The 21156-nt window shown below is 39.4% G+C and overlaps 1 protein-coding gene across 13 annotated transcripts in view; it reads left to right on the top strand.

Moving 5' to 3' along the window:
• add3a (adducin 3 (gamma) a) overlaps positions 1–21156 on the top strand; it is a 97332-nt gene that overhangs the window by 55123 nt on the left and 21053 nt on the right. For 9 of the 13 annotated variants that reach the window (XM_079889728.1, XM_079889730.1, XM_079889719.1 and 6 more), the window contains one exon: positions 12945–13167. In XM_079889728.1, the coding sequence (XP_079745854.1) occupies positions 12973–13167 (195 nt within the window). In that variant the 5' untranslated portion in view covers positions 12945–12972. Of the gene's footprint in view, positions 1–8889; positions 9164–12836; positions 12857–12944; positions 13168–21156 lie in introns of those variants that run through there. The other 4 variants (XM_079889722.1, XM_079889731.1, XM_079889724.1 and 1 more) reach the window with 2 other exon arrangements.

Raw genomic sequence — 21156 nt, 5'->3', positions numbered from 1 at the left:
AACTTGAGTGCAATTGTTTACCTCAAAGTTCTAGAATTCTTGACTGGAATTTATAACTGGAAAATGGCTTGTGAGTTTAGAATTTACTGTTGGTTCTGAGTCACGTATTACTCATGCATCTGTCTCTTTGCATGTCGTCCCAGTGGACAGTGCAGGCTCTGGCTGAATGCCTGTGACCCTGCAGGATCCCTTTGTCTATCAGGAAGTTTGGCTCCTTATATTCTGTTTCTTGATTTGCCTCATCCCAACTGTGGACACCCATCACCACTGAGACATTACTGGCCAATCGCACAAGCAGTAGAAAGTGTCCTCTATTTAGTTGTGCTGTCCTCCTTTTGAAATATTGAATGGACAAAGCGACTACCACAAACTCTTCTATCTTTTTGGGAAGGCTGATCTTGAACAGTGGTACTAGTTGAATGGTGTTTCGGCAGGAGGTGGTGCTGCATAAATGGATTTGGCAGGAGAAGTGATGGCTCCTGCTGCTGGGTGAGCGGACGTCTATTGGTCTATGTCTTGGCCTTTACTGCTGGTTCAGCTTGGAGCTGACCTTCTGCTCACTTTGCAGGGGCTCCGGAATTTTCCAAACCCCTGCCGATGGGTGTTTAGCATTGATACACAGTGGGGCATCCACAGTTCTCACAGAAAAAATGGAGAAATAACCACCTCGGTGGGGACTTGATTCACTTCCTCCAGCTGAACTGTCTTCTATTACAAACCTGCCAGATTGGAAAAGACCGTTACAGCTTTCAGTGCTAGTTAAGATCATTCATAATACATTATCATCAAAGCAAATATTCAACTACAGTTTCCTTTCATCTTAAAGAGATCAATTCAGACCTTGGATATTCAGAACCACTCTTCAGTTTAGTTGAGTCTTCTCCGTTGTCTTTTCTCCATGAATGTATTTGCTTTTCAATTGTGAGTTTCTCCTCTTGCCTATTGCATTGGCATGTCCTGCCCTAGCTTATTTTTTATTGTCTAAAATCCAGTCTTAAACCTAGCCCAACCTAAGATAAACTAGTGTAAATTAACTAAGCTGTGCAGGAAATGGTGTTTCATCTACACTGGTTGTCTGCGACTAAACTTGCTTGTTGGAGCTTGACTGTTCAAAACAAGAACAGAAAGGACTAAGATCAAAGTGTTTAACAAGCCTTTCAGAAGCCTCCCTTGCCTTTTTAGATGGGACCCCTGAATAAAACCTTTTTTCCCCCCTTCAGTTGGGGTGAATTCCTGAGCAGAACAAGACGACTGCGTAGGAGAAAATTCTGTGTGATTCCTTCATTCATTCAGCGTGCTTTGAAAACACAAAGAGACCCAGAGGAAAGAAAGCTCGTAACTCACCTCAGCAACCCTTCGTCCTACAAATTACTCTTTCATCTAGTGGTTGTAAGGGTCATAGTTCAAGTTCACGGCCTAGCACATATATGTTTGCGCCTTTGGGACGCCTATGAAAATCTTCACCTCTAGCTTGCTACTCGTAGCAGGTGGCTGATTATAACGTCTTAATCTGGCAAAATGCTTGATGTGAGGTCTCGTACGAAGAGTGAAGACGGAAGATCATCCCATGTAATTGCAGGTTTGCTCCATTACTTCTTAAAGCTTTTGTACACATGGTTTATGTTATCGTGTGTTTGAGATGTTTTCTATATATGAGTCCCTTGAAGATGGTAAAAAGAACCATATGTGAAATTTGACGGAAGGGAAGGGGGGGACTTACCCAGGTTGATTGCTCTCTTAGGGCACGAGGTGGGGCCGCAACATACATCTCCACTGTTTGTGTTCGTCTCCCTGGAAACCTCTGATAGTTCGGCTGAGTGGACGGCAGATGTTTTTAAGTGTGTGTGTGTCTGTGAAGGACTGGTCATACAAAACTTGTGAGAAAGTCTTTTGGCTCATGGGGTAATACATCATTGTCTTACACACACACCCACACTGTTTCTTTTTCCTGACTGCGCAATACCCTTCCAGGAAACAGTCGTCCCTTCCTTCATCCATGCAAGCTTTGATTGTTTCAGTTCAGTTTTGCTCAGTGATACAAATCTACTGTCACAAGTCCTTGTCACGGCCAGAAGTTCAGCTTCATCTCATGAACTTCAGTAATCATCTCTCTCGTCATCGATCCCACAATGGACATGGCTCTGAAATTACATTTTTTTAGATTGCAACAATGGCTTCTGCAGATGTGAATGAGTCTCTTGTTCTAATATTCTTTTTTTTTTTATTTACTCATTCCCATTTCTGGAATGTTGAAATGGCTCCACAGGGAGAGTGAGATGGTTATTATGCTGTGCTAAAGGTCGCCTATTGACATTCCCTTCGTTTCCGAGTTAACCAAGTAACGTTTTGAGCTTGACCTAACCAGATCAGATTATGCTGATAATCAGATCAAGTAAAATATTAGCTTAGACTTAGAGTTAGTAATGGGAAATTAAAAGAAGTTTACTGATTATTGTTCCATTTCCGATTCTAAATGGCTACCAGTTTACCTTGTGACCGTATCTAATTAGCCAACTATAAAGCCAAGATTTCCTTCTATGCACAGGGTTGACAGCACCATGTGAAATCCGCCATTAGGATCTAGAGGATCTGCGCCTCTAAAATGACTGTCCTGAGGGGCTTGAACTTGTGTGGTCATGAAATAGAGAGTCACAGCAGTGCCATGTGATACATAGCAGTACACAAACATCCTCTTTATCAGTTTATTTATCAGCGTCATCACAAAATGAGGTCTATTACACATGGATGAATGGTTCTTTGATGGTTCTTTTGGGAAAGGATGTTTTCATTGGATCAGTTATATGGTGATTATTGGTGTTTGTTTGGTTAGTGCAGTCAGTGGTTCTCAAACAGTGATCTGTGGACAAGTGGTCTTTGAGATGATTGGCAAATAAATTAATTAAATGGACTAATTAATCAACTCCTAATTAATAATGTGGTTCAGTGTGCATACATGTTTAGTCTATCTTTAATTGAAAAATTAAAGACAGTGAAAAAAGCCCAGCAAAATAATATGGCTCAGGACAAGTAACATCGACCTTCGAATGAGGTTTGGTGATTTATAAACTATAGACTTACTTTATATGTCTTCAGAATCACTTTGTGGAGTGTCTGAATGAAGTGTCTAATTTCATTGCAAGTTTGAAAGGTTGCAATCTCTGCTATTCTAATTCTACATTACCGTCTGAGGTCTTTTTTGCAGCTTTTGTGATCAAAAGAGCAGCATGTCTCTTTTTGCCATCAGCTATTATATGATCCCTAAGCATGAATGAGAAAGCGAGTTTACAGGTTATTGGTATGAAATTAATGTTGGCACTGCTTTATTAAGAAAAGGCTTTGATCAGCATTGAGAATAAAAGGATAGAAAATATAGCTTATTAAACTTAGATCTGTAACAAGATGAGAATGTACAGTGTTTTATTCAAGCTTTAAAAGTTTTAGATAACTTCTTTGCTTAAAGTGGCCATATTCTACACTTTTTTTGTTTTATAGTTTTGCAAGTTTTCAGGTCTGGATGGACTGGGGAGGGGGCTTTACATTTGTGAACTTGAAAGTATGACAGCATTGTACATCAGACTCTTATTTTAAGGAAAGGAGCAAGGAAAATCCTGTTTTCCATTATGTCCCCTTTAAAGTCTTTCATCCGCCCTGTGATGCTCTGACTCAGATTGAATTAAAACAATCGGAAATCAACTCAACTCAAACAGTTCAAGGTAAAATTATTTCCCCTGAGGAACTCTCTCTAGATAAAACTCACAATCATGGAGAGGTCATGACTGAGTGAAAACTACAGTATTTGTCAAGCTGCATCCGCTGTTTTTGTAAAAGTTTGTGCACCTAGCAGGAAATATTACCTTTTACTCCCTGACCAGGTCAGATTTCGGACAAAATATGAAGGCAATGTCACTTATCCAGCTCACATTTTAATATCTAGGCCTATTTGTAGTTAAGTTGACATGGTTGCGCATTCAGAAGACTTGTTTACTATTTGCTCATTCCCATGGTAACTATTAACATTTATCTTTTTAGAATCCAAAATATGACAACATACAAAGAGTCTGTTTATCTACTGTGTGCATGTTTTCTGGTCTGCTGCCCTGTATGTTACGCTTACTACACTTGGGGAATTTGTTGAAGGCTATCAGGTGATGCTGCCCTCCAGGAGCTGCGGCGCTACAGGCGGATCTTGGCACACGCTCATACATCAGCCATGAACTTTACTGTCTGGCTGACTGACTGACAACTAAGCACAAGAATTTGATACTGATATGCAAGAATACTAATACAACCATCCAAGCAACAGCAGCAGCAGCATTAAAGACGTAAATATTTTCAGAGACATTGTAAGTTCAGGCACATTTTAAGTTCACACACACAAGCTAACAAAGTCAAACTATTAACTCTTTCTCTCCCATTGATGGAATTTTCCGTCATTTATGAGACAACACTTCCCTGCCATCAAAGGGATGGTATAATGCCCTTTTCACAAGATGTAAAATAAGTCTTTGATGTCCCCAGAGTGTGTATGTGAAGTTTTAGCTTAAAATACCCCACAGATATTTTTTATATAGCATGTTAAAATTGTTACTTTTTGAGGGTGAGCAAAAAGCACTGTTTTTGTGTCTGTCCCTTTAAATGCAAATGAGCTGCTGCTCCCGGCACAAAGGGCGGAGCTACAACGGCTTGTTCTTAGCAGCTTCGATTACCACACAGTCATGCGGTGAATAATTCCTTTTTTATGCTCAAACCGGAGTTGGACAAAGATGGAGAGACTCAAGAAGAAGAGACAACATGTAGACAACATTTCTGAATGGTTAGTTGGTGAATTTATGTAGCTTATGTGTAGTTACTTTCTAGTCATTGATTAGCATATTCTGTCTTGATAATCTATAAATCGTGTTCAGGGGGCGGGGTTTATGTAAATTTTAGGGTTTGTGATGTCACTAACCCGGGAGGAAGTTCGTGTAGTCCCTACCAGCCGTTTGTTGTAGTCCTTAAAAAGCAATTTCTTCAAAAGCAAATATCTCCCTTTGCTTTGAGCTTTGAGCTTTGTAACTTTACAGATATTGTTTATGCTCAAACAGCAACATTACACACTAACTAAAGTTAGAAAAGTGAAATCATAATCATTAAAGCTACAATATGTAATTTTTTTCATCGCTAAGGGTCGCTAACCTCTTACAATAACAAAGGCGTAGGTTGATGACGCATAAGCGGAATTATGGAACTTGTCGTCATGCCGATTGATCTAATAATGTTTATGGATGAGTGAATACATTGATGTTTATAACATGACTGTGGTATGAAGCATGGCGCGATTGCTAATGAGAAACAGCCATCTTCTAACCGTATATACACACTGGGAACTATATTCTCAGAAGTCGAAGCACTGCTACTTGGGCGGAGTGATTTTGCTTTTAATGTCTTTGTCTAGATCATTATGTTTGCATTTACCCATCTAGTTTCACTACCAACTCCAGAACTAGTTCACCTAATGAATTAATTTCTATCCCTCAATACCACATCCAACAGTCTTTCTTAAACCGTATGTGTATGTGTGTCTTCATGATCTTCTGAAATGCTTGAGATCACCAGTTTAATGAATTTGTCCCGGTTCCAAGTTTATGTGCAGGTTCAGTAAGAGTGTCATTTAAATGTCTGTGTTTATGTGGAAGAGTTGTTCGACATACAGTACACTGTCTCCGTTGTTCAAAAGTCACGGTGGGTTAAATATTAGCCTCTGGCCACAATGATTCTGCCCTTCCCTGAGATATCACACTAAAAGACCCGCGCTTTGACGGAACATGAGAAATGATGGTCTGATTTGATATCACAACAACGTGTCTGTGTGTCGTAAAGCCACAATTGTGGGCAATATTTTACAGTTTTTATCAGTGCAAACAGTAGGTTTCACACTGAACGCAAACATGTTAAATGTTGGTTCAAACCAAGTGTAAGAACCATGTGCAAGGCCTGGATGCCTGTTATTAGAGGGTAAAGCGGTCTGCGATGACTAGTGTTTGCATTCTGACATTTTTGCATCACGTAATGCAGTCAGGCCTCATACACCGAGATACCTGCGGGAAACACGGGACAGAACGAGAGGACCGCACATATCAGCGCCATCAGAGAGTGTAAACAGTGAATGGCGTCTGTTTGCGTAAGGACACTGGGAATTACGCGCACACACTTGCACCTGTTCTGTTAGTATTACTCTTGTCAAATAGTAGGCAGAGAGAATTGTGGGAAAGGGAGCGATAACAGGGCATAGACTCCATAAAAGTGAGTCTTTATTTGCAGGCCAAACCACGAGACAAAGATTTTCCGCTCGGTTTTGCCGGCTCGCAGGAATTCCTCTCTGTCCTTTGGCTGTCAATCTGATTGACTGTCCTCCCACTGGACTTTCGTGAACTCGCATGGAAACCATTTATTTATAGTCTGTCTCTGTCATTGCTGAAAGTTAGTTATTGGTTCACTTTGCCATTGATCAGTGATCACATCCGAATGCTGTCATTAAAATGCACTCGATTTTTACATTTTCGGTAACACTTTACAATAAGGTCTCATTTGTTAACATTAGTGAATGCATTTGCTAACATGACCAATATATTTTTAAAGCATTTCTTAATCTTTGTTAGCGTTAGCGGCCTGTCGCAGTTATTGATTAATTGTCTGATTGTGGTTATTCGATCTAATCGCAGTTATTTGAGATAATAGTGCAATATCATGTTTTTCCATCCAAAAAAGGGTATTTTTGCTATTTTATATTTATAGTGAGCATAGTTATTATACTTAACTAATTAATTAGCGCTGTCAAATAGATTAATCGCATCTAACACACACGCACACACATGGGCATATGGGCAAGCATGGGCATATTTTAATTATACATTTTATTATTATATAAAGGGACAAAAACAAAACAAAAAATTCATTATTAGTTCATGTTAACAATTGAAACATTGTAAAGTGTTACATTTTCTTAAGTGGCACGATGCTAAGGTGTTGCTAAGGTGTTGCTAGGATACCCACACCCACAATTCTCCTGATATTCTGGTTTGGATTTGTGCCGGTTTGGTCTATTATAGACTATGTTTGGTTTGTCACAACAGTCATAAAGGAGGAATGATCCTTACTTCCCTGATGCCATCTGAGATAAGGTGTGTGTGAGTTACGTTTATCTGTTTAAGTTGACAGGAAAACAAGATTTATGATTGTGATATGGGTGTCTGGCGTGTCTGTCTTCTCTTGAGCTGAGTTTGTATGCCTCACTCTACATTTGCAGTACCCTTTTTTTGACGGGACAGATAAAAAAATAACATGTCTTGTTAAAGATGCTTATCCCTAGAATGTTATGGCATCAATATGCAGATGCTAACTGTGCCATGCTAACCTTGACCTTGTGTTTTATCTGTGAATTCACATGCTGACACACACTCTGACTAGAAGAGCATGCAAGTTATCAATATCAGTATGTGTTATAAAGTGTCTCCAACCCTCTGGAAGGCAAGTCGTGGGAAAATAGTTTAATATTTTTGTTTAATTAGTTGTGCTGGATGCTTTCAGAGGCCAATCTGCTCATTAATTCTGACGTCACACGTCACTGTTTCCAGGTCCAAAACACTATCAGATGCCAAAAGCAAACAACAAATGGTACTAATATATACAGTCTCACAGTGTGTTGAAATCACGATCCTAACCTTTATCTCCATACCGAAATCCCAGATGGCCAGACAGTGATTCATCTTTTATGAATCGTTAAAATATTGGTGTCCAGGATGCCATGAGCCCAGAGACTGCAGTATATACACCATGAGATTATATATGTAATATGAATGCTCATAAATGTAAGTTGAGATGGTATTCTCAGTTGAAACAAGTGGAGGATTGCACCCGGAAATGATATTCCTTGCAAAATTATCATTTATATTCAAAGCACTAGCTGACTAGTAGTACTGTATTACATAATTTAATTGTTTGTAAAAACATTTAAAGTAATGCGCTTTAAACAGAAGTGTATGTATGTGTCAAGACACTGCACCAAAATATGTGTAAAAAATACACCTTTTTCTGAAACTATAGCCAGAAGAGATGGGACTAGTCGTGTGATAAAAATTGTTTGCACAATTATATCCAGTATTTATTACTCCTGTTAAAACCATGTAAAGACAATGACTGCAGAAGTTTTTGCATAATATACGCAAGGATACCAGAAGTAGGCTACATCCACCTAGACAAGTAGTCCCACTGCGAAACTTAACATCTCAAATAAAACACACTTTTGTTTGAAAGAATTAATACTTAATTAATTAAAGTGCTTTAACATAAATATCAGCTGCATGTTTTTTTTTTGTTTTTTTGCCTGGTTTTATAAACTAATGGGATGAAGAGTCAAAATGATTGTCTATCACAAATGCTGTCGATATTGATGAACTTGTATTGAACCCAAAACATTGATTGAATCAAACTTTGCTGTTCGTTGCTCATATTTTGTGTTGCCTATAAAACGGGCATACAAGGTTACTGTGAATCACAGCTGTGTTCCAGCTGCTAATGACAGAATCTAATGCTTTTAACAGTGTCTATGTGTAGATAGCTTGTGTGTGAGGCGAGCTATGGGGATAATTCGGTTATAGTGTGGATTTGTGTCATACTGTAACTTTATCTCTCTCTCTCTCTCTCTCTCTCTCTCTCTCTCTCTCTCTCTCTCTCTCTCTCTCTCTCACTCTCTCTCTCTCACACACACACACACACACACACTATCGTAAACACTGACCTTTAATTCTTCTAGCTGGGACACGAGTGGGCGGGGCACAGTGGATATCCTACGTTCTGATTGGCCGATTGGATTTGTGCGCTCAGTGAAGGGGCCGGATTAGTAGGTCACATGACCACTTCAGTCTCTCTCACTACTGAAGCAGATCCTCGCAAACAGACTCCCACGTACAAACACACACACGCACACTACAGGCGAAAATCCCCTATTTACGAGGGAAGAGGAGTGCGAGGGTTGCTTTGTGCGCTTTACCGAGTGGAATTGTGGAGTTTTGGGACTGTTTTTTGTCGTGTTTAATCCTCCGAGGTAATCTGGGATTCTCGAGGCGGGAATGAAAGAGATGCGCTCGAGCGCTCACTGGACTTTCACTCTGTGAGGATCAAACAGGTGAGTTTAACGGCAAAAGTTCTGGAAAACCACTCCGTTTTCTTTTCTGGGTTACTATTTAAGCCTGCATTGTCGTTTAAAGTCAATTTGAATGATTAAGTAAACTAACAGTTACAAATATCGCCGTCTGAAATCACAACAGCGTCAAAAAAAAAAAAATGTAAAGGTTTTATTCGTCAACCATCACTATTTTTTTTAACCTTAAAGCACTATTTTTTTGCACCGTATCATGTCATTTTTATAATTTTGTGTTTTTTTAAAAGCTTGCTTTGTCGTTATTTTCTGCGCGAGCACGCACACACCCCCTCGCGCGCCGACAGTCCGCTATTCTGAGCGCGAGACCCTGAAATCTGAGTCTGAAAATCTCTCGCGCGCTATTTATAGATCTGCTAAAGATAAAGAGAGAAATAGTACGGCATACCGACGATGATGAGGGGTGTGGGAGGAAACACACATATTGTACAGTTGCCGCAAAGGTACTTCAGGGCGCTTAAGACTCACTTAAAAAAATATATAAATGTCACATGACATTCGCTAATTATAATGTTGCCGTTTTTTACTCTGATTTATTATCAGTTAGTGTATGTTAAAGGTTCACACACAGTCCTCAGGTCAGTCTGACCCGCTGTGAATGGTAAGTAGTGATTGTAATGGTTAATTTGAGGGTGACTGCTGTCTGAAATGGGACTCGTGTCAAACTGAATCTAAGCTGTGAGAGAGAAAGCAGTAACACAATGAGGCATTGACTGTAGTGCACACTGTGAATCTTGTGACTCGTACTGCTGGTGTCCCTGTAGTGTATTTTATTGTCTTCTGTGGCTATTGTGTTACTAATGTCCTTTCTGTTATTACAGCACTGATCTCTGTGCATGTGTGAGAGAAATCCTGCACAGCAGTTCATTATTGCCTGCCGAACAGCTGTTAGAAGTGAGGATTGAGGATCCTCCCCATTTCCCACACTTTTTTATTTTCATCAGACACTCACCATGACAGTTTGGGACAAACAGCAACACGTCCCAAATCAACACATTGCTTTACATAAAGCAGTCGATATAAGCTGAGATTGACAGGCAGGGTTATATAATTTCATGTACAGGACATCTGCCGCCTGTCCCAGTAGATTCAGATCCAGATTCATATTTAGCAGATTATAATTCCATTATGCAGTTTTTTTTGTCAACAGATGGTGTAAAGTTTTAAATGGTTACGTAGTTCACACAAATATTACACCGTCAAGCCTCAAAAGTAGCATACAACTACATTGGGGTCAGTAAGCAGTCTCTGATGCTCACCAAAGCTGCATTTATTTATTAATTTTTTCCTGAATCAAGACTTTGATTCGAAAGACTGAAAAAGCTGTTGATTCTTCTGTCAGACGCATTTAAGCGAAGAGTGGCGGAGAAAAACGCGTTGTCCTGATTCAGTATCTGTGGTTAGATGAGATGTTGTCATTGTCATTATTCTAATGTTATTTTCGTAACATGTTACTAAGTTAAAAGTCTCTCACCTCATTAAAACAAACTTTCCAGTCCTGTCAGATGTTGAACTGTGCTTGTATTGCACACTCTTTAATTGCACACACAAATGAAGAGGCGCCTACAATTGTGGCTTAATGGTCATGGGAAAATGCGGGTCCCATAGTCAAACCATTTGAGAACTCGTAGTAAACTCTCTTCCACTTACATTTTTATAGAAATAAGCAACAATTATGATTTTTTTTGTTTTGATAGGTATTCATACCTTTCAGGTTTGAAACGACATGAGGTTGAATGAACCGAATTTGTATTTTCTGGGTCTTGAAGGGAGAAATACTGTGGTTATTGTGTGGTGAGATCCACCCACCTGCTGTTGTTGTCATTGTTAGTGCGGTCCGTAGTTCTGCCTTTCAGGCTTTGCTGCCTTCGTGTTGTGTTTCTGTTTCTGGGTGGGTGTGTCAGGGTTGTCGTCATCTGTCAGCACACGACAGTTGCAGCCAGGGCTCACTAGGTTTGATTATTGCATCACAAGTTGAAACGCGTGAGTATTGTGTGCACATATGGCTTGTTGTCTTGACAGCATAATAAACTTAAGCGTCGTTCCCCTTAAAGCTTCCCTCTTCCTGTTAGTCAGATGTGCTCAGATCTATTGTAGAGTTTGCATTTGTTTGTGTGTGTGTGTGCTTATTTGACTTTTTAACCTAGAATGCAACTCTTAATCAGGTTAATAGGGCTATTTGATGCTATAAGTTTTGCATGTGTGCGTAGAGCACGTACCTAAACATGTGTGGTGAAGTATTGCTTCCTGTTGGCTTGGGCTTTTATTTAGCCCACCCTGTGCAGATGTGTGTGTGTGTGTGTTTCTGGCAGAGTTGTGTGTCTCTAATCTGAACCATCTTTCCAAGTGCCATTTGACCTGAATGAGCAGCTTAGCAACGTACAGCAGAGAAAAGAAGCCCACCCGCCCCTGCAGAATGAAGTGGGGAAGAGAGTGAGTGTGAAAACACAGAAGTACAGGTGAAAGCTTTTTACTGAGGCCTGGGAAAATCCCTGACACAGTCTGGCGCAACAGCAGAAGTGATTTTAAAACAGTCCCAGCTGAATGTCTGATTTCAGTGGTCACTACTAAGACTATTAACGCAAAGTAGTGTTAAACTACCAATTTAACTCATCACATATTCATGTTACAGACATGAATGGTGCTTCAAATAATGCTGCTTGTTCAGGAGAGGTGTGCTGTTACTTTTCTAATCAATCAAACATAGGCCTACTTTTCTCACCCATTGGACAATAAAATGATCAAATCATGTCCTTAAATGCAAAGTCTGGGTTGCCAGGTTGGTACGATTTTTTATTGTTTTTGAAAGAAGTCTCATATGTTCACCAAATCTGTATAAAATTACAGTAAAAACAGCAATATTTTGAAATATTATTGCAATTTAAAATAACTTTTCTTTTTCAATATATTTTAAATGTAATTTATTCCTGTGATGCAAAGCTGAATTTTCAGCATCATTACTCCAGTCTTCAGTCACATGATCCTTCAGAAATCACTCTGATATGATGATGTGATGCTCAAGAAACATTTCTACTTTTTAACTGGAGAAAAAAACTGAACAAAAAAAGATGTGCAGGATTTTCCCCAGGATTCTTTGATGAATAGAAAGTTCAAAAGAACAGCATTCATTTGAAATAATATAAATCTTTTGTAACATTATTAATGTCTTTACTGTCACTTTTGATCAATTTAATGCATCCTTGCTGAATAAAAGTATCTTACCAACCCCAAACTTTTCAACTGTAGTGTGCGTATTAATTTTTAATACTCTGCAGCTTTACTCAAACAAGAGAGAAATCCAAATTGCTGGAACAACAGTGTGTGTGTGTGTGTGAGAGAGAGCAAAAATCAGGCCTAACTAAACCTGATAGTGTAATAGGATAGCGCTGCCCTCCTGTTGGTTGACCTGACGCCACCCTTCACTGTTGGCGGGACAGCCACTCTCTTCTTTTTGTTGAGGGTGAACAAAGAACAAGGTCCATTGTGAATAGTGATACTCTCAGCAAGTGAGTTCAGCTTATGTGCGGTTGCCTGTTTTTTGATTGTATTGATCGGTGGACTTATGTGCGTGTTTGTGTGGGATGATGGGTTTGCCCTCAGAGCATTAGTGGTCGAGACTGTTTTGCCTGTCAAATGAAGTGCACAGGCTTCCTCTCACAGGTATTTTTCATTCAGTGAGTGGAAATAGATTGTTTTGTGTTTACTAGGGATGTGCAATAAGTATTTATACATTTTTCTTTCTTTCCAGGTGAAAACAGCAGGACAGTACAGTAGAGATGAGTGGTGAGTCGAGACAGGGGGTGGTGACAACCCCTCCACCCCCCAGCGTGGGGAAACGGGAGGGTTACTTCGACCGCATCAATGAAAATGACCCCGAATACCTGCGTGCACGCAACATGTCTCCCGACCTGCGACAAGACTTCAACATGATGGAGCAGAAGAAAAGAGTCACACAGATACTACAGAGTCCAGTAAGAAAACACAAACACTCAATGTTAAAAACTGAGGAATTGCCCCCAAAAGACAACTTAAAGTCTTTACTGTGTTAAATGAGAAAAGCCTCAAATAGGCATTACAAAAAGCAGCGTTAGAAGGAAATATTATATTTGATTCAACATTTATTACACAAACTTTTAGGCTTTGACGGCCTTGAGGGTGAGTAAATGATGACAGAATTTTCATTTTTGAGTGAACTCTATTTAATGTTTTTTTTTATTAATATGGAAATTGCTTTGGGACATCACTTGCCCACCACGGCACCGCCCCCCCACCGTCGTTTTGCTTTTTTATAGTAATAAAAATCTTTTAATTCAGTTAGAGAACAGTACTACAATTAAAAACTGAACATGTCTGCTCAATGCAGCGTGAGCCAAACAAGATTCGCAACACAGATCAGCAGCAGGAGTCAGATTTCGCCTCACTCTTGACTGACAAGACAATGGGGGGAGATTTGGTTTCAAAGCGATATATATACGTGGACGATTGCGAATTGAATCACAAATGTCAAAAATCGATTTCCTAAATGTTAATTGATAACGTAATGTTGACGGAACGCAAAAGGCGCCTGGACAGTCTGTGGCGTGCAGCTGTGCACATAATAGAGACGCATGATGGTTGAGCGAGAAATCCAACCGGCACCGTCTGCATTAAAATCTAGCGTAACTTTGGCTTCTATGAAGTTGAAGGAAAAAGGACCTGGACAAGAGCCACACTTTATGCAAGTAGGGCTCCAGACTGCGACCAAATGTGCGACAAGATGTTGCGCTGGTGCGACCACCACACTGTCCAATTGAAAACAGCTGCAACTTCAGTTACATACGAGAAACAGCAAACGAAAGTGAAACGAAACTGTGCTATTGAGCAAAAGCAGACAATATTGTGTCTGAAATGCATCACGATATTAACTTATTGAACTGTTGTGTAAAATCAATATAACATTTGCTCTCATGCTATTTGGGACAATTTTATTAAACATATTTTTTTTACAAGAAAATACATGTTTAATTCTTTGGGTTACTTGCCATTTTTTTGGTAATTATTTGTGAAATTTACTAGCCGTTTCAGAGTGAAAATTGTTTTCAAAGTAAAAACAAATTTTCCAGTGCACACTGAAAACAACACTTGTGTACACAGTTTTGTTAAAGCAAATGTTTTGGTCTGTTTGTACAGTACAGGGATGTTTTCCACTTTTCCACCGATTTAATCAGCAAGAATGTGCTTTCGATGTAAAAGTGTTTACTTATAGATTTTACAGGTTGTCTCGAGCCATGTGGTTTTGAATAAACGCCATGCCACCGTGAAGTTTACATTCAAAAGCTTGGCATGAACTTCTAAAGTTAGTTTTGATCCCAGCCACTTGCACCTTACACAGCCTCTCTGTTCACAATGAAAGATTTATGGTGTATTTTTATCAGATGAGTAGGTTTGTCAGCAAGTTAATTGTGCGTTTGTTGTGATGTTTTGAGTTACAGCTCAATCGTACACACAAAGCCACAGCTGCACCGTAAAACCCATCTGGTAGACCACACCCTATTACACGCACACCACCGACATCCACTTCTCACATATAAACACAATCCAGCCAGCGAAGCACAGCCCTGCACCTCTGACCTACAGTAGAGAGATTATAGCGAACACACACAAGATTACAGTTGACACACACTGGAGAGATTACAGTGAACATGCTGCGCAGATTACACTCCTGCAGACATTTCAGTAAACACATACTGTTAAAGGAATGTTCTGGGTTCAATACAAGTTAAGCTGTATGGACGACATCTGTCACATGCTGTCGATTAACTCAGCAAATAATACCAACTCGTACCTCACTTTGTAAAAAAAAAAATATTTGAACCATTTTAAAAATAAATTATTAAATATTCATATACAATTAAAATAAATGTTTAAGTTTTAATTATCAGAGCGCAAACACCATCGCACACCTGCAGGTGATAGGTGCGTGGGAAAAAAGACCATGTGGGTGGGTCAAGTAAAATAAAAAACAAAGAACTCCCGCACACTATCCGTACTTGCAAAAAAGTATCAAATTCTTTATTGGCAACGTTTCGGTCTCATGACCTTCATCAGGCACATTCAAACATTACAACCTCAATCACATTTAAAATAGTCACATGACCAATCAATGTAAGGATCCATTTGTATCCAATTAGGCTAAGTGATTAAATACATAATTAGCGTCACATCACCACCATAGACAGGTCCAGACAATTGTAAATAATATCAGCATTTCATAACATCACATTAAAGGGCACCTATTATGCAAAATTCACTTTTACATGGTGTTTGAACATAAATGTGTGTTGGCAGTGTGTGAGCAAAACCACCCTAGAATGATAAAAATCCACCCAGTGTTTTTTTTACAATCTCAATAAATCATAAGCACTGTCTCAGAATGAGCTGTTCTCAGATTCGGCGCAATGTGACGTAGAATTGAGCAGGCCCCTCCCACGACGGTTGAGTGACACTTCAGTTTGAGCCTAGACCCGCCCTGAGTGAGCTGGACACAGTCCGCCATTGTTCGACGCTTGAGCAGCTGTAGACAAGATGTCTCCTAAGCGATTGAGGTGTGTTGTTGATGGATGTAAGAATGAACATAGCAGTCTTCATTTACTCCTGTTGTTACTCAAGGATGGATCTGTACTGTTTGTGATCAAGCTTACACTCTCCGGAGCAACAGGCCTAACGTGACTGGACACGGAAGAAATGAAAGCGCGAGCGCGCTCTTTATCACAGCTCTTCGAGTCATTTTACGGATATAAGGTTTGCCAGTTTATTTAGCACCCACTGAAAAGGTGTGTATATTTGTTTACTGTTAGTTGTAACGAGTGTTTTGTGTACTTCGCTGTGTATGTTGTTGATAATGAAAGGGAGAGAGAGAGAGAGAGAGAGAGAGAGTTTATGGATAAGACTTTAATGTGCACTTCTTATACTACGTTTATTCAGCTCTTACAGAGATTCTCTGGAGTAAAATAACGCTCATCTTTTGTGTGGTGTACAATAAACTTCACTGAACTCGTCAGTATATTTTGGTCATCATTCGGACGGGTTTTGCTACAGCAGGCTTGTATTAGTGGATAAAAGCAGATGACAAATAAGTTATAACCATAATTAAACTAAACTATACCTGTTCTATGTCCATACAGCATATATTCTCTGGCTCTGTGGGCATTATTGTCCGACTCCGAGTCGAAATGAACACCGCAACTGAGTTTCTGTTCTGATATTATCAGATGAGATTGTCCTGACTCTGAGCGCGAGCTCATGAGGCTCCGCCCCCTGTGCCGTGCAGCAGCAGTTTATTTGCATTTAAAGGGCACACACTAAAACAGCGTGTTTTTCTGAGCCCCAAAAAATTACAATTTAAACATGCTGTAAAAAATGATCTGTTGGGTATTTTGAGCTAAAACTTCACATACATACTCTGGGGACATCAGAGACTTATCTTACATCTTGTGAAAAGAGTCATAATAGGTGCCCTTTAAATACTGCTGCATCATTCATCATCCTAGGTGATAAAGGGTAAAAATCAAGTTTTAATTATAAAATGTAAAAATTACAAACACAATGTAAAATATATAGGGCTTTTGTGGTGGAAAGGATAAATCTTTTTTACAAAAAACTTCTGTACTTAGACATGACATGAATTTGAAGCAACATCCTAGAGCAGATCTGCACGGTTGAGCGTTTAATGTCAGTATTTGAAAGTGAAATGCATTCTTTCTGTCATTGCAATGATAAACAAGAGGCAGTGTGACAGCACGGTTAATTACGGCATGGCCTGCTGGGCTTTATTAGCAGCAGCTGTCCGAGCACGTGTTTCTGAGACACACTGTATACTATTCTCACTCATCCTTCACGGTGTATGGAGAGGAGCCAGTCAGGGTAGGCAGCAGGTGTATCGGCACACAGGACTGTGTGTTTACGTCTGCGCTATCGGAGCCGATTCAACAAGCCTCTCTTTCATCTCTCTCTCTCTCTCTCTCTCTCTCTCTCTCTCTCTCTCTCTCTCTCTCTCTCTCTCTCTCTCTCTCTCTCTCTCTCTCTCTCTCTCTCTCTCTCTCTCTCTCTCTCTCTCTCTCTCTCTCTCTCTCTCTCTAGCATCAGGGTTTCCATGTGTGTGCGTGTGGAAGAGTGCTGCTTAAATTACACGTCTGTCCGTAGACTGTGTTTAAGGTCAGACTATTATAGGCAGGGCGGAGTTTGCTATGCTTAGACCTCATCTGTGCTGTCACAACCAAAACAAATGAAGACATCTCAATGTTTAACGCAAGCCGTTCTGGAAACTGAGGAAAAATAGTGGTTTGCTCTGACGGATATTTGCTTAGGAGGTTAAACAACATGTTAATGATATTAAACTGTTATGGCAAAATTGAATTTGTCTTGAATTTCCTCCCTTGGGTTATTTTTAGTTCCCCCACTCCCCTCTGCTTCCATTTTCAGCATTAAAGCATGCCATTCCCAGAGTCGTAACTGTTTTCCAAGAGCGCTGTGGTTTGGTTTGGTCAGGACCCTCACGTTTGAGAGGATTTCATGCTGAGAGGCAGGCGGGATCGTTCATACCCTGTCCCGGGCGTCCAGTTCTCATTCAAGCTCAATTTAGGCTAATATTCGCACTGGGAATTAGAGCCCAGGATATCTCCATCTCACCTTTGTACTTATTTAGCTAGTTTTGGCTCGGACTGTTGCGTTTGAAGAGCCGCCCATGTGCTCATAAAGTGAGGTGAATGGGTTACTAAAACAAATTCACCTTGTCTGATCAGACAGCATATCAAAACTGACTCAGACCCACATTACAATGTCTTAAAGGCTAGATAACGCCCATCTTCCACCATGACGGATACAGTTTTGTGGTTTGATATTAATGTAGTAACTCTGTTTTGCTTTATGAAGTTAGATCTTCACCGCTTTGATCTAATGACAAGTGTGGGTATAATAGCCCATGTTTATGTGATGGCGTAACCCTGTACAAGCATGTTGGCTGCATGGTTTGTTTTGGAGGCATGTTTGATGATTCCCACAGTTAATCTTTCATCATACCGTTCACCTCTTAAGTACTTCGCTGAACGAAACCTGCACACAGCAAAACTGATCCCAGATTGCTTGTGCTTGTTCGACCCATTTAGTGTAGTAGACCAGCATCACTATTACTATTGCTCATACTTAAAGTGCGGAAATTTCTGCAAAATTTTCCAAGCAAAAAACATCCATTGTCTTTAGTCAATAGTAAGTGATTTATGTAGTAGAACTTACACAAAGGTCACATTCAAACCAAGAAGCTTTCTTCTGTTAAGTGCGATGAATTCGCATTACCCACTTGAATGTGTTGCGAAATCTGAATGGGGAAATTTTCACCTTCAGGCGATTTTCCCAATCTCATAGATTACTACTAAAATGACTGGATTTTGCCCACAAAAATTCTTAGAATAACAGCAAATGTGACCACACCTTTACAGTTTAAATTTTAACTAACCCATAACCGTAGTTTGGGACTATTATGTGTGTATTAAGGGCATGCATTTGTGGCTTCTTACTTTCCCTTTGTTTTCTCAGTGTATGCTTGATGGATTAGGCTCTCGTTCAAAACCAAGCAAACATAAAAGCCAATGTAATTTGATTCCTGTGTAGTTTGTTTCACCCTAGATTAGTAATAAGTACTGATTAGTTTACACACAAGCACAAAGCAGAACAGATATCCAGTTAACAGTTAACTAAACTCTGAGTGTCTCTCAAAGATTTGATGTCAATGACCTCTAAAACTTTGGCAAATCTAGTGATTGATTGATGCTTATTGCTTATTACTATATAAATACAACTTTAAAAAGCCATTATTTATCCCTGTACATGCAATTTGCATAAACCTAGTCAGACCGATTAAAACAGCTGATTTTTAGCCACTGCTCGCCATTTTGTGTGCAAAATCCATCAGGCAATCAGTGAACAGAGCATGCTTACTAAGACTTGTTTACCTTTCTTATTCTGGTTTATGCATAGCCTATATGTTTTTGCATAGTGTTTGCATGTATTCCGCCTGCTTAGGACGTATCAGTGTGACAATCTCGCATACTTCCAAAAAGGAAGTTTTGCATGCATCAGCTCATCCTGACACTCACACCTGGTAATAAGACAAGTCTTTGTGCACTTGTACAGTAAGAATGAAGTCATCATAACTGAGGTGTTGTGTCAATGAATCTCCTCTGTTATTACCCGCAGCATGTGAGCACTCTATCAATGTCTGCGATTCATTCTTTAGTCTGAACTCTTTGATCCGAACAGGTGTGCCGAATGACAGCGTATCTTACAGACGAGCTTTATCACTGGTTTGTTATGAATCAGTGTTTCCCCAAGGCTCTTTTTCAGCGGGAGGGGGGCAGGGTTCCCACGGGTCCTTGAAATCCTTGAAAGTTTGTGAATCTGAAGAAATGTTTTCAAGGCCCTGGAAAGTTTTTAAAATTAAACATAGCCTACATGATACAGGTCCTTGAAAGTGCTTGACTTTATTTTGTGCAAGAAGTTTTCTGGAAAAACTAATGTGTTTTACACATTCCGGTCCGCTAATGTGTTATTACGCCAACACTTCGTGGCCTATGCATACTCGCTTGCTTGATTTACGTACATTAACCCTTGTGTTATGTTGCGGGTCAATTTGACCCGTTTAGATTTTATAGTTGTTGAAATACTGGTTAACCTATGTTTTTTTTCTTGATATTTTGTGACTTTTTCTCATTTATCATCATGAACATGCATGCAAAGGTTCAACATGCTGGTGTTTTTTGACATATACAAACAAAATTACTATTACGTTCGTGATGTTCGCGGGTCATTTTGACCCGTATATTTTAACGCTCTAAGGCAGCTGTACGGACCCAAAATAATAACATTTCTTGGTTATACTTTATTTTATTTTTTTACTACCTTATGAAGCTAAAAAATTTGGTTTTACACACTTATTTCAATACAGAAAAATATTTTGTCAGCCACAGATGGTAAAAATTACCTATCATTTATTTTTTCAAGCTACCTGAAATAATATTAAACCTTTTTTTTTTTTTGCTTTATATTTTGTGACTTTTTCGCATTTATCATCATGAACATGCATGCAAAGTTTCAACATGCTGGTGTTTTTTTTTTTTTTTTTGACATATACAAACTAAATTACTATTACGTTTGTGATGTTCGCAGGTCAATTTGACCATCATAGGCAGCTATTCAAAAGCAACCGTACAGACACAAAATAAAAACATTTATTTTATGTATGTCAGGGCATCAACTCCAGTTCTAAAGTGTAAGTGTATCTAAAAGTGCTCTAACCCAAACCAAACACACTTGAAAAAGCTATATCATGGTGTTCAGAATTAATTGCAAATTACAAATGAAAATCTTTGACAGACACAGATAGTAAAATAAGCTCTCATGTATATATTCAAGATATCTGAAATATCTTGAGACTTTGACATAGACAACAGGAAAAATGAGCTCAGATTAATTGATTAAAGGAGAACTCCGGTCAATTTTAACATTAAGCTCATTTTTTTGTACATTTGGAGTGCTGTCAATACAGAGAACAACGACAAAAATCGGTGTTGCCTACACCGTGTTATCCTCTTTTTAAAATTTGCACCCTGTTGACTTCAATGGGGCAAGTTTTAAACCTGCTTTTAGCCTCTTAACATCCTTGATGTGTCATTACAAGTGCACAGGTTATGTGAGTGATTCCTTCGGAGTGAACGCGGGTCACTCTGACTGCAGTAGATGAGAAAGATATGAATAAAAATGATATTTATTTAGCCAGCGCACATACCTGTATTTACATCCTGTTTTCGGTCAAAGTCCATAGTAATCGATTGTCGAGTTCACGCGCATTTGTTTAGTACCTATGATCATGCGCGTGAACTCGACAATCGATTACTATGGACTTTGACTGAAAACAGGATGTAAATACA

This window comes from Squalius cephalus, assembly GCF_949319135.1.
Source record: "Squalius cephalus genome assembly, chromosome: 13".
Classification (NCBI taxonomy): domain Eukaryota; kingdom Metazoa; phylum Chordata; class Actinopteri; order Cypriniformes; family Leuciscidae; genus Squalius; species Squalius cephalus.
Note: the sequence above shows the minus strand (reverse complement) of the source record. Positions and strands in the feature narration are given on the sequence as shown.